Source organism: Prionailurus viverrinus, chromosome A3 (genome assembly GCF_022837055.1).
Source record: "Prionailurus viverrinus isolate Anna chromosome A3, UM_Priviv_1.0, whole genome shotgun sequence".
Taxonomy (NCBI): domain Eukaryota; kingdom Metazoa; phylum Chordata; class Mammalia; order Carnivora; family Felidae; genus Prionailurus; species Prionailurus viverrinus.
In genome coordinates, this window is record NC_062563.1 from 73012163 (window position 1) to 73025351 (window position 13189).

The window sequence follows — 13189 nt, forward strand, 5'->3', positions numbered from 1 at the left end:
GGGAAAGCTGTACCATGAACAACTAATAAAGAAAGGAGATGTGCTCTGGAAAAGAGGTAACTACAAAATGACAGAGACAGGATGACAAGGATATGTATGACATGTTTAAATAAAACTGTTTCATGATATGTGAACAAGAAAAAGGCAATATTAGAAATTCCAAAAAGTATGCGTAATTAAGTCTGCCAAAACCAGCAGCTGCGTCTCTTCCTTGAGGAAATGGTGGCCTGCCTTGTATTTTCGCATTCTGGATATTTTCAATCTAGTCCATCTTGCTAAGAAACTAACCTTAGGGTAAGTGTGTAAAACTAAATCTATCAATTAAAAAGAGGGATACTTAAAAAAAGGATGTCAGACTTAGACTGTAAGACTAAACGAGTGATGCAGATGAGCAAGAAGGCTAAGAGAAAGGATTTTTAAAAAAATGTTTATTTATTACTCTTGAGAGAGAGGAAGTATGTGTGTGCGAATGTGCACTCGCAAGCCGGGGAGAGGCAGAGAGAGAAGGAGAGAATCTGAAGCAGACTCCACGCTCTCAGTGCAGAGCCCAATGTGGGCCTGGATCCAACAACCCTGGGATCATGACCTGAGCTGAAATCATGTTGGACACTTAACTGACTGAGCTGCCCAGGAGCCCCTAAGAGAAAGGATTTAATGAGAAGCTACAGAACGCCTCATGAGGGGAGAAGCTCATGCCCGGCACACATGAGGCAATGCAATAATGTAAGACCAGTATCAGGATCTTCCCATTTTTCAAGAGTAATTGAAATCTTTTTTTAGGGTTCTTCTCCTAGTGATGGCAAATAATTCAAATTCCAAAAGATAATGAATGTTGCCTTTACACCACTAGTTTGTGATCTATACTCAAAAGCAATATGGAATTTGAACACTTCATATTTTCAGTATTAATACTTACTGTGTTGGGAACTACTACATAAGTGGGTATTATAGCTTTAACAGGGAATGTGCTGCACAAATACATCACCTTTTCAAATGTCCAATGCTTAGAACCTCTGATTAAACCAGCTATAATTTCTGCAACACATCGCTGGGTGCTTTCATGTGAATCTGCAACCAAACGTTCTAAATGGGGCTTCAGAATTGGCAGAAACGCATCATCAAAATTTCTGAATATGCCCTATAAAAACAACAACAAAAAGTTCTTCAGTATTCAAATGACTCCATTATAATGATAATATGCTTGTGTTTATTTACGTTACTACTGTGGTTATAAAACCCCAAGTGTTCTTCCCTTTAGAAATGCTTTAACAATCGCTTCTCAGCCTTTTGGCTAAGATCAAGTGTAGAAATGCTTTACCAATGTCTATAAATTAAAATAAAAACTGTTACTTTACATATCGCATTAAAATATAATGAATGAAATCAAAATTACTAACCTTTCTGACCTTAAAAGTATCACACACCTCAAAAAACTCAAATGAACATCAAATGCATATAGTCTTGTGGGTTTCTCCTTAGGCTGCTAATTACAAATATTAGAGATAAATATTAAAGGCTTTTCTTAAAAACTCCTAGACTTTAAGCTAAGATCAATATGACTGGGGTAACTTCCAGAGCCATTTTAGATGAAGACGGCAGATGGCCAAACTCAATTGTGACTTTAAAACTTATGAACCAACAAACTGATAGTCACTAAGCTTTATGAAGAAGGATATTAAATAACACATTTACCTTAAAGAGGCAAAAACGGCGAGGATTAAACTTATCTTTTCCTTTTCTGTCTTCTAAAGATAGAAAAGTAATTAACTGTTCAACAAATTTAGGATCAGAAAAATGATCAAATATAATCTGTTCAGCCTATAAAGTTAAAAAAAAACACAAAACGACATTCAGGGTTTAAGATCTATTTAAAAACAGGATTCTGAAACATCAAAATTCAATTGTAAAGTTTTAATTATCAACAGTAGGCTGTTATTTTTGTTGTAAAGAGTTTTTACTTCTCATAGAGGCTTTCTACAACCAAAATAATATCATCAGCTAGAAATGCTAAATCCGTAATAGTTTACTTTTCCTTCAGATCTTCAAGTTTGAATTCCATAATCAGGCTGCTTGTGAAATGAAGACAGAGCTATTGTGCCTTCTGGTGTATAATTTAGGAAAACCCCCCAAACTATAAACCAGACCCCAACAAATTATTTCCATTATTTATAAAACATCACAAGTTAAAAGGTAAACTTTGTTGAATTATAAGATAAAAGCTAGGGGCACCTGCCTGGCTCAGTCAGTAAAGCCTGGGACTCTTGATCTCAGGATCATGAGTTCAAACCTCACATTAAACACAGTGCTTACTTTAAAAAAAAAAAAAAAAAAAAAAAGCTACATCATTAACTTACTTGAGAAACACATTAACTTATAAGTCTTTAACCAACTTTCAAAATGGTGGAGAAATAAGCTTTATGAAAACAAAGGGGTTTCAACTTAAATCTGCAAACATCTAATTACTGAGTATCCAGCATTTATATGCAATAAAAAATTAAAAGCCAAACAAATAAACAAAAACCCACCTAAAAACCAGGCATTATCTTTGCCCTCAAGAAGCTTCTTACCACATAGAACTGATACAAGCAACATGCAGATAACTATATAAAGCAGTACCCAGGTAAAGTGGGGTAGTGACATGAGAGTAACCTTAAATACAAAGACTTTTGCCAATAGGCCCTAACAGAATGGGGAGTACATGTTTACCAGTGTTTACCTAGTGATATCCTGAAATACACTGAACTCAGTTTGAAAACAAATCAGAAGCCCAAAGTAAGATTCATGTGAACTGGGTAAGTGTTTACACACAGTGAAAATGGAATGCTCACCTCTGTCAAATCTTCCCTGCTTCTGCCCAGCTTAGGCTGCTCTTCCACACCAGCATAAACAACCATATTCCTACACAGTAAGAGTTGATTTTGTAATACATATAGAAAAAATAGTAGAGCTTCATAGAGAGCATTAGAAGGCACTTTTAATGAACTCTAAATCAGATGCTAAGTTTGGCGGTATAAGTACATCGCTAACAATCTTGGCCTTAAAAATCTATCTGGTCACTGTGTGACATTAAGTCCTTGGAGCCGACAGTAAGAATAAGTATTTCTCTGGGCTGGTTCAGGCATATGTAATAGTGATTGGTAAGAATATAATTTAGAGCAGCTATTAACAACTCCTTAGATGCATAAGGGTGGGACTAAGAAGGCTAAGGGTTTCAGTGGAAAGATAAAGAAAAAGGCAGGACTGAGGCATACATAGCATTAGTAGGAACAAAAGAAAAAGAAGAAGGAAGAAGAAAAAAGAAAGAGATTGTGTGTTTTTGGTGGCATGTACCTCTACCTGCTTTAAGTGCCTCTGAATCTCTCCAAACATCCAAAATGATAAAACAAATTATATCCTAGACAAGCTGTTTAACGATGTACATGGCAAGCTGCCACTTACTGCGGCCAGGTGTAGTATCCCCAGTGAGTTTTTTCCACAAAGCAGCTTGACTCCCATTCTTTTTTGGTTCTCGGTATACTTTTGCTATCATAATGCAACCAATGATTATCAGGCCTATCACCAGCAAGAATTTGGGTAGGTTTAGAATATCCACCTTGAGGAAGAGACAATTACATCTGATAAACTTAAAAATAAAATAAAATGAATAAAAATGCATGCAATAATGATTCTCAACTTTTAATCAATAGTACTAGTGTGACTCTGTCTTCATAACAAGATTATCAAACTTCACTCAAGGCAAGACCACATATATAGGAGGCATTACCCATTAATGGGATAATTATGGGGGGGGGGGTAGAGGATTAAGTATGATACATACTTCAGCCCTTTTACCAAAATTTAAAGGATTAATTTTGTTAAAACCTTTTAGATTTGAATTATTTTCATGCTTAAAGAGCTCAAAGAATCCCCATATATTCTTCACCCAGATGCCCCAAATTGTAACATTTTACCCTGTGTAGTTTGACATTCTTTCTATACATGCACATTTTTTGGAACCATTAAATATTCATTTACTATGGGACCTACAAACGTGTGTCAAATGAGGATAAAACAAGGTTAGTAGTAGGGAGTGTAATGGAAGTCTTTCCCACATTTAGTAAACACCACTTTACAGTGTTCCCCCAAAAAGATGGTGGTGCATAAATACACTCCCCTCCCAAAGATGGGGTGGGAGAGGACTAAAGACAGCTGTCTGAATGTCACAGAAGCTCTCAGGGATAGAAAAAAATGTGGTAGCCAGAGGAGTAGAAATGACATCTTTCTTTCCAAAACCAAGTTAATTCATTATTTTTTCTGCGCACCATTCTCATTAGATTACTATTCAGAAAATCTGATAATATAGTAAGGAATAAAGAAAAAAATTAACCTTGCCTCTAATCCTACCACCCACAGAGAAACACTTAACATAGTGATACATTAATGATAATGGTATTTGGTAATTAATGTTATTTTAAGTCTGTGAAACACAGTTTGATAAATAACTAGTATATTGCTTGGTTGGTTAGATAAATAAGTAGATAACATGTTTGTGGACAGTATGCAAAAGGTACATGTTATTATGAATATATAGAGTCCATCTATTTTTTTAAGGTGTATTTATTTCTTTTTGTAGTAATCTTTACACCCAAGGTGGGGTTCGAACTCATAACCCCAAGATCAAGAGTCGCATGTTCTTCCTACTGAGGCAGCCAGGTGCCCGAGAATCCATCTATTTTTTTTTTTAAAGCTTATTTATTTATTTTGAGAGAGAGAGACAGCATATTAATTACATTTGGTAGTACTTACCCATTTCATAAGGATTGATGGTCAGCTTTTTGTGGGTTCTTTTGAGCTGCTTAAGAATACCAGCCACAGCTGAGATTGCCATCTAGAAAAGAAACAGGTAAGGTACATGTATCAACATTTTAAAATCTCTTGAATAGTTTGCTGCCTGTCTTGATCAAAGCAGAGGCTGGATTCTGCTTTTTTCAAAAGCAGGTAAATGCCTCATCTGTTGACATCTGGCAGCACAGCCATGTGAGTGCTAAATGTGAGTGGGAATGAGTCACTGAACGTTCTTACTTTCACCTGTGCTAGTCTGCCTAGGAAACTTCCATACTTTCTTTGTTAAACCAATATCTGCTCATACTTCAAATCTTAGCCTAGACATTTCTTCTTGAAGGTCTTTCTCTAATGCACCTGGCTGGGTCAGCCCCATGATATACTCCACCTCTAATACTTTGTGAATAAAACCAAAAAGTTGTATCCTCAGGTATCTTTCCCTTCCTGTAAGTCTTCATACCTGTCATTAATTTTTCAAAATCAGTATTTCTCATGAATCTATAAATTTGTTCCCTACTATATCCCCAGTGTTGAAATGCACATTGCCTGAACATGTCCTCATATATTTGTTGGATAAAAAATTATCATCCCCGGGGCACCTGTGTGGCTCAGTCGGTTGAATGTCCAACTTCGGCTCAGGTCATGATCTCACGGTTCGTGAGTTCGAGCCCTGCGTCAGGCTCTGTGCTGACAGCTCAGAGCCTGGAGCCTGCTTCTGATTCTGTGTCTCCCTCTCTCTCTGTCTCTCTCCCCCTCATGCTCTGTCTCTTTCTCTCAAAAATAAATAAACGTTAAAAAAAATTTTTTTTTTTACATAATTATCGTCCCTGAACCAACAATGATAAATTTCAAATCAATACACTTCAAGGCAAAGTGTCTTGGGAAGACTTTAAGAGCTTCAGGTGAGGTAAAAATTCTCAAACCCAAGACTACAGTTACAATAGAGTACCTTTCGGACTACAATCGCATCATGGTTGAGATTCTCAACAAAAAAACGTATGGCACGAAGAGGTAACACTCGGTCATCTCTCAAGAGTAGAGACAGAAGCCCAATGCCTATATGTTCAAATTTCCAAGGCCTAAAAAGAAGAGAGAAAAAAAAAATCACAAAACATATCACTCCTAAAACCATTTTTAAACTGTATTTGAAACATTGCAATTTTAAGTATCCTAAGAATTAAAATAAGTATAGTGATGAACACCACTCCTATCACTAGCCCCAAAGTTCACCTGTTACTTTTCTTTCAATTCATGAATCAGACTGTAATTTTTTCTGACACAGTCATTCACTGCTTTCAGTGAAGAAACCTCCTACAGTATTTAAGGTAAAAGCTTTGAGAACTTTAAAAAAAAAAAAAAAAAGAAGAAGAAATTTTGTAGGCACCTAGGTGGCTCAGTGCATCTGACCCCTGATTTTGGCTCAATCATGATCTCACTGGTTCATGAGTTCAAGCCCGGCACTGGGTTCTGTGCTGACAGCTCAGAGCCTGCTTGGAATTCTGTCTTCCTCTCTCTGCCCCTGCCCCCCTCACAAGCGCGTGCTCATTCTAAAATAAATAAACATTAAAAAAAAAAAACTGGCGGGTGCCTGGGTGGCTCAGTCGGTTAAGTGTCCAACTTCGGCTCAGGTCATGATCTCATGGTTTCGTGGGTTCGAGCCCTGCATCGAGCTCTGTGCTGACAGCTCGGAGCCTGCAGCCTGCTTTAGATTCTGTGTCTCCCTCTCTGTCTGCTCCTTCCTGCCTTTGTGCACTCTGTCTCTCTCTCTCTCTCTCTCTCAAAATTAAACATTAAAAAAAAAAAATTTTGCACTTACAGATTTCTTTGCTCCACACCATCTAATAAAGTGTTTACCAAATTTTCATAGTTCCTTAAAAAAAAAAAAAAAAAAAAAATTCAGGTGAAGTATTTATTGTTTTAATAAAGCACTAAGACAATCATCAAATAATGTAACATAAATTCAAATTCTAGCCAAATTCACCATTCTCTTACATGCTATCACCAGACTATAAAAGGCGTGGTGAGACTCAAGCCAGAATGAAAGCAGATGGGTGAAGAGAGATGGTGGGAAAAGACCACGAACAGCAGAGAGAAAACAACACAAAGCTCTAGGTACAACTGTTCCCAACAGATATTCAAAAGTAAACCTGTGAGTAGTAATCAATGTTAGAAGTGGTCTACCTATATGGTACTCTAGGTATACACAAGGTAGGCTATAATAGTTTATTCTTACGTAGGCATGTTAGAAAAAAATTAATATGCATAACCATAAGGCAAAGACAAAAATCAAGCTAGAAACGCTCCTGCTTGAATGCTATCACTGAAGCACTGAACTGCTTGGGTTCCAGAAATCTAAAACCAGTCTTTTGAGATAATTTTAAGATGGTGTTTTCCACTTCTATAGCTAAAAGTAACACAGGGACCTTCACAATAATTATTTCCTAACAGTTTGTATTTTTTTAGAATCAATGTGTAAATTTCATGAGGTATTCATGGTGCATCTATATTTCAGAAATACTTAAAACCAGCTGTCTTTAATGCCATCTATCTGGATAAAATAGGCATTCATAATTACCTCAGGGCATCAGCATTCTTTTCTTGTTGGCGTTTAAGTCCTTCTTTAATTTCTTCTGAACTAAGCATTATCTGGTTGGAAGAGGGGTTTTTTGATTGTTGAAGTAATTCTGCTATTTCAACACAGGACTTCGGGATCTTACAAAAAAGAAAAGCGAGGGGGAAAAGTGAGGTACTGATACATGCTACAACATGGACAAATCTTGACAACGTTATGCTCAGAGAGAGAAGCCAGATACGAAAGGCCACCTATCGTATGATTCCATTTCCATATAAATGATCTCCAGGGACTCCATATTAGTGATCTCCAGGGACTAGGAATGCTGGGGGAAGAGCAGTGACTGCTCCTGGGTACAGGGTTTCTTTCTGAGTGATGACAGTGTTCTGAAATGAGAGTAGTGATGGTTGCAGAGCCCTGAGAATATACTATTGTGAATATACAGTATGCTATTGTGTTAAGTTAAAACGGTGTATTTTTTGTTATGTAAATTATATATTAAAAAAAAAAAAAAAACCAAAACTTTTTTTAAAGAAAGCATAAGCTGGGGAGCCTAGCTGGCTTAACCAGTAGAGCACACAACTCTTGATCTCAGTGTTTTGAGCTTGAGCCCACGCTGGGTGCAGAGATTACTTAAAAAAATAAAATCTTAAAAAAAAAACAAACAAACACATAATCTAATGACAGCTGCAAATAACAAGACTATGTTTTACAGAAAAGGAGTATGTTTAGAGCAGTGGTTTTCAAACCAAAGGATGGATGTCAAACACAATTACTTTAGAGAAGAAGGCAATTCATCTGCACTCACACCACTTTTATCCACCCTCAGTTATGATGGGTGTATACATATGCACCTGCTATATCTCTCCATATGAGCACCACTGAAATTGATAGCCTTCCTCATGTGTCAAATCATCCAATTTTAATATTCATCACTATAAATGATGAACCCTCTGATCAAACTTATGTGACTTTGACTATTAAGAGTGACCTTCTAAAATATAATCAACTCTGAAAAAACGAGCCCATGCATATACAAAGAATAATGGTAAATGCAACAGTGTAATAACCTTTTGTTGCCTCTTGGAAGAAAAACCTCCTACCTGTCTCCTGGCCAGGCTCCAAATTCACACTCCACCCTGCTACCTACCATAATGATTACTGAGTACAAAAAGGAAACAGAAAGCAAATGTTAATTTCCACTAAAATCTGAATTAAAAAAATGGTTTTTGCTTACTGAGAAGTCCAAGCCAATTGTTTCATATTGCCGATGAATCTTTTCTGCAAGATCATCAAATAGTCTCACTATTGATGGTTTTTCCAGGGACATCGCTTTGCTAAGCCCAGAAGAAACAATTGCTGGCCATGTCTGTACAATACAGTCCCAATCATGAAGGTTTGCCAAACATACACCACTGTGATTTCCAAGGAGACAATACAAGGCACCCTGCAGGAAAAAATAATTAATATGGGAAGTAAGAGCACCATTTAGCTGTAGCCAATTCACCTATGAGTTGTTTTTAAATTTACTACTATTTAAGTGTCTGATAACTGGTTGGTAAAATAGGTTCACACACTTAACATGTTACTTTTAGAAACCTGAACTTGACCTTTAATTCGCATTCAGTAATATTTTCCCTAAATCATCTACTAGAGGATTAGCTCAAAGAATAGCTATTAGTAAGATAACACAGAAATGTAAAGCTGTTGTTTTTAAAGATAGAGCTTCCGTTTCAATTCTCTTCTACTACAATTATATCACGGAGACCATAAAATATGCCACTCTTAGCATTTTAGGGCATGTCTGGAATAATTTCTAAAATCTGGTTGTGATGTATTTTAAGTATATAAAAACTAGGTTACTTTATTATACTGTGTACTTTTTACTCATAGACGCTGAATTAATCAGAATGATTCTGATGACACGGGGTACCCTTTTCAAAGATACCCCATTTTCATGAAAAGAGCTATTATCTTATTTTCTGAACATTCATCCTAACTCCATTCTGATCTGGCTTATTACCTACCACGTGCTCTACTCCTCTTTACAGGTTCTCATAGGTCACTGGTAATTTGGTTTTACTGACCTAATAGACATTTTTCACTTTTGGTCTTAACTTTATCTACCTGATTTTGTCCCTTTAAGCTGCTCCCAACATGGTGGACAATGTGCCACTCTACAAGTTAGACATTCCACAGTACTCCTGAATGCTACATCTACATCAGAGGTCAGCAAACTTTTTCTCTAAAGGGTTAACAGTAAATAGTTGGCCATATGGTCTCTGTCACAACTATGCCATTGTAGTGTGAAAGCAGCCACAGACATGACATGACTGTGTTCCAATGCAACTTTACTTATCAAAGCAACCAACTGAGCCCAAGCTATGGTTTGTTGACTGGTATTATAAGCCAACATCAAGGAACACGTAAAGTTGTAATCTTAACTCCCTCCGGAAAGCAAATGATCTGCTGAGCCTCTCTTCTCTCAGGGAAAGATCTCCCCGTGGCTTCTGTAACCTCTCGCTTCTTAGTATCTTTCGGATCTTTCCCTCCTTGGTTACCTCTTCTTCTTGGGGTTCTAATGGAGTTTTCTCAATACTTGTTACCCTGGTCCTCTTCTCTTCTCACTCTCCTCGTTGGCTCTCTTACCCGTGCCCAAAGGTTTCACTGTCATCAACACATGCTGAAATGGTGTGTTGTGGAGAAATGAGGTCTGCCTGCCTATTTGATAATGACTCTTAGTTTACAGGAAACACTTCAAATATAACTTGTTCAAACAAATTCATCATCTAGTCTTCCTGTTCTCTCTCTGATGACCCAATAACCAGCTGTACAATTTAGAACCTGTATAATTATGATACCTCCTTTCAGTTCACTACCTTCATATTCAACCACCAAGTCTTATCAATTCTCTCTCCTAAATCATGTTCAATCAACCTACTTCTTACAGTATAAGCAATCATTATATTTTATCTATACTCTATTGTACTCCTGTGGGACATACTATTTTCCTTATCTTATGTCGTTCCCTTCCCCCTCTGCTCCAATCATACGAGCTTTGACTCAGTTACTCAAACTCACTATGTTTCTTCTGGTCTCAGGCCTTCCAACACGCTGGTCTCATTACCCTACACCTTTTGGTCTTTCACCTGCCTCTCCTACAGGCCAGCCAGGCTATTTACCACTGGTGCTCAACTCAAATAGCAGCCTGCATTTTCTCCACCGTAACAACAATCATAACATAGGTAGGTCAACTATTAGGGAGAAAAAACAACTGTATGTTTAAAGGTGAAGGGTATGGATGTCTTCAATTTACTTTGACATAAAAAAAAAAGGATGGATATAGAGACAGATATGTGATAAGGCAAACACAGCAAAATGTTAAATACAGAATCTGAGTGGTGGACATATGGATGTTTGCTGTATAATTCTTTCAACTTTCTGTATATCTGAAAATTTTCAGGATAAAGTAAAACAGAAAACCTTATACCTTGAATTGCTGTTGTGTGACATCTTGTCTATCGGGCCGTAAGAACTCCAAAACCAAGGGAATGATATCTCTGCAACAGAAGTTATATGCACCCAAGGCAGCAAAAAACGTTTGCTGAGCCTTATTTCTGACCTGAAGAAAGTACAGAGGATGTTTATTAAATGGTAGACAAACTAGAAAATGTTTCTAAATGAATTATCAAAAATAACTTAAATATTGGTGTAGTAACAGAAAAATACATCCAAGCACATACCTTAGCAAAAACAAGTAAAGGACTATCTTTTTACTAAAAGGAATGCATATTACCACCAACCACATCCATGGTTTAGGTTACACAGGTTCAGATATTTTTGATAAAGGAGAGACTGAATAGAGCTGATATGTGCTTATTCCTTAACATAATCAGCAGACTAGTCAACTTTCTCTTCTGACTTACTTTTGATGAGAAGAGTTAAGATTTTCTCTCCTGTCTACACAGAGAAACATAAAGACTTTCTTGAACCCAAACAGAAGATTCAGTATAAGTTTATAACCCACAAACCAAATAGTAACAAATAATGACTATAGTAAAAGTGACACAATGTACATATTTCAAACTCTTTTAAACATTACTTGAGGTACAATCTTTGAGTTAGAGACTAGTTTCCTAATTTACATTATTTTATAAAGACAGAGTAATTCGCTGTTCATGAATTTTGGTTTTTCCAGTTGTCTCTGCTTAGAGATAATCTCTTGGTCCTATGCTACCTGAAAGGATGGACCCCATAATTCAGATGGCAGCAGGTTGCTGAAACCCAAGCATAACACCTAGGAGGAATTATACCACCTTCCCAGACTGGCCTTCATCATGTGATCTGATTAAGTGGGAGCAACATTACACAATCTACTAACTTTACATTTTTAAAGAAATTTGAGAAGCAATAACAAACCGTAAAAATCAACATTATTTTAAAAAGACTACTAAAATTAGCTTGAGAATATTTGCAATTTGAAAGGTGTTTTCTATGCCAATAAATTACTTAAACCTCCTTGGATTTGAAATGGGGATATTCAGATTGCCCTGTAATAAAATGGGAGGGGGAGGTCGAGTTGACTGGCTTTACCTGACTGTATGAACTTGTAGATAAACGAAGTAGATCTCTGATCATATCTTGATGTATCCTTTTATATTCACAACCCTCAACAGTCAGTGTTCGTAGCTATGAAAATTAAACAGTGTAAAATCAAACCCCAAAGTTTTTTACTAAAAAGTAAAAAGTTCATTTAACTATGAAGTAACACAAATAATGACATTCATCTGGAAAACTGTCATTTAAAAAAGTCGTCATGATTTTAAAGAGATTTACCTCATGCTGCAACATTACTCTGTCAATCAACAGTGCTCTGATATGTTGTTTTTTCCCATGGAGCTAGAAAACAAAGTAGAAGACACTTCAACATTGTCTGGAAGTTCCACACCAGTGGCTTCCCCTGAATCCTTTATAGAAAAATTAGTACAGTAAAGGTCCATGGTGGCTGGTGGGTAATAGAGGAATTTCATTTATTCTAAGTGATCAGGCTTATATTAAAAGATACTATTTCAGTTAATTTTATGGCTAATAGGAGAAATATTACCCCGCCCCCCGCCCCTTTTGAAGAAATATCCCCTTTAAATGGGTCATCCAACACTGTGTTTTTCTCTGGTAGTTTATTAATGGATCCATGCGTGGGAAAGGAACTAAGCTGGTCCTTATTCAGTCAAATACTGAAAAGTATAAAATCAGACTACTAAGAAAATTGCTTGACCCTGTTACATTTATACATAGCCTTTCCAGGTTAACTGTGTATGTTTACTACAGAAATTAGTATGTTATTTTTCTAAGAATTATCTTTTATGTTCTCCCCTACCAGCCTACCTTCCACCTGCTCACTAACGGCAAATGGCTGGAACTCAAAGATTGCTCCCCTTTCATACCTTCTTCTCACTAGTCATTAAGTCCCCCCAATTTCTTCTTTTTCAACGTCTTTTATTTATTTTGGGACAGAGACAGAGCATGAACGGGGGAGGGGCAGAGAGAGAGGGAGACACAGAATTGGAACAGGCTCCAGGCTCCGAGCCATCAGCCCAGAGCCTGACGCGGGGCTCGAACTCATGGACCGCGAGATCGTGACCTGGCTGAAGTCGGACGCTCAACCAACTGCGCTACCCAGGCGCCCCAATTTCTTCTTTTTCAAAACACCTTATTTGCATCCCAATGCCACTGACTTGATTCAGGTTGTGTTCTTCCATCTGGACTGTTTATAATAGTTTAACTGCCCTCCCTGCT

General features: G+C 37.1%; 1 protein-coding gene across 3 annotated transcripts in view; it reads right to left on the reverse strand.

Moving 5' to 3' along the window:
- Positions 1–13189, reverse strand: part of PSME4 (proteasome activator subunit 4) — a 99896-nt gene that overhangs the window by 22715 nt on the left and 63992 nt on the right. For all 3 annotated transcript variants that reach the window (XM_047852457.1, XM_047852456.1, XM_047852458.1), the window contains 12 exons: positions 12230–12292; positions 11987–12082; positions 10884–11015; positions 8631–8840; positions 7397–7533; positions 6638–6691; positions 5771–5900; positions 4786–4867; positions 3439–3592; positions 2829–2898; positions 1693–1818; positions 986–1138 (listed from right to left, as the gene is read on the reverse strand). In XM_047852457.1, the coding sequence (XP_047708413.1) occupies positions 986–1138; positions 1693–1818; positions 2829–2898; positions 3439–3592; positions 4786–4867; positions 5771–5900; positions 6638–6691; positions 7397–7533; positions 8631–8840; positions 10884–11015; positions 11987–12082; positions 12230–12292 (1407 nt within the window). The remainder of the gene's footprint in view (positions 1–985; positions 1139–1692; positions 1819–2828; positions 2899–3438; positions 3593–4785; positions 4868–5770; positions 5901–6637; positions 6692–7396; positions 7534–8630; positions 8841–10883; positions 11016–11986; positions 12083–12229; positions 12293–13189) is intronic.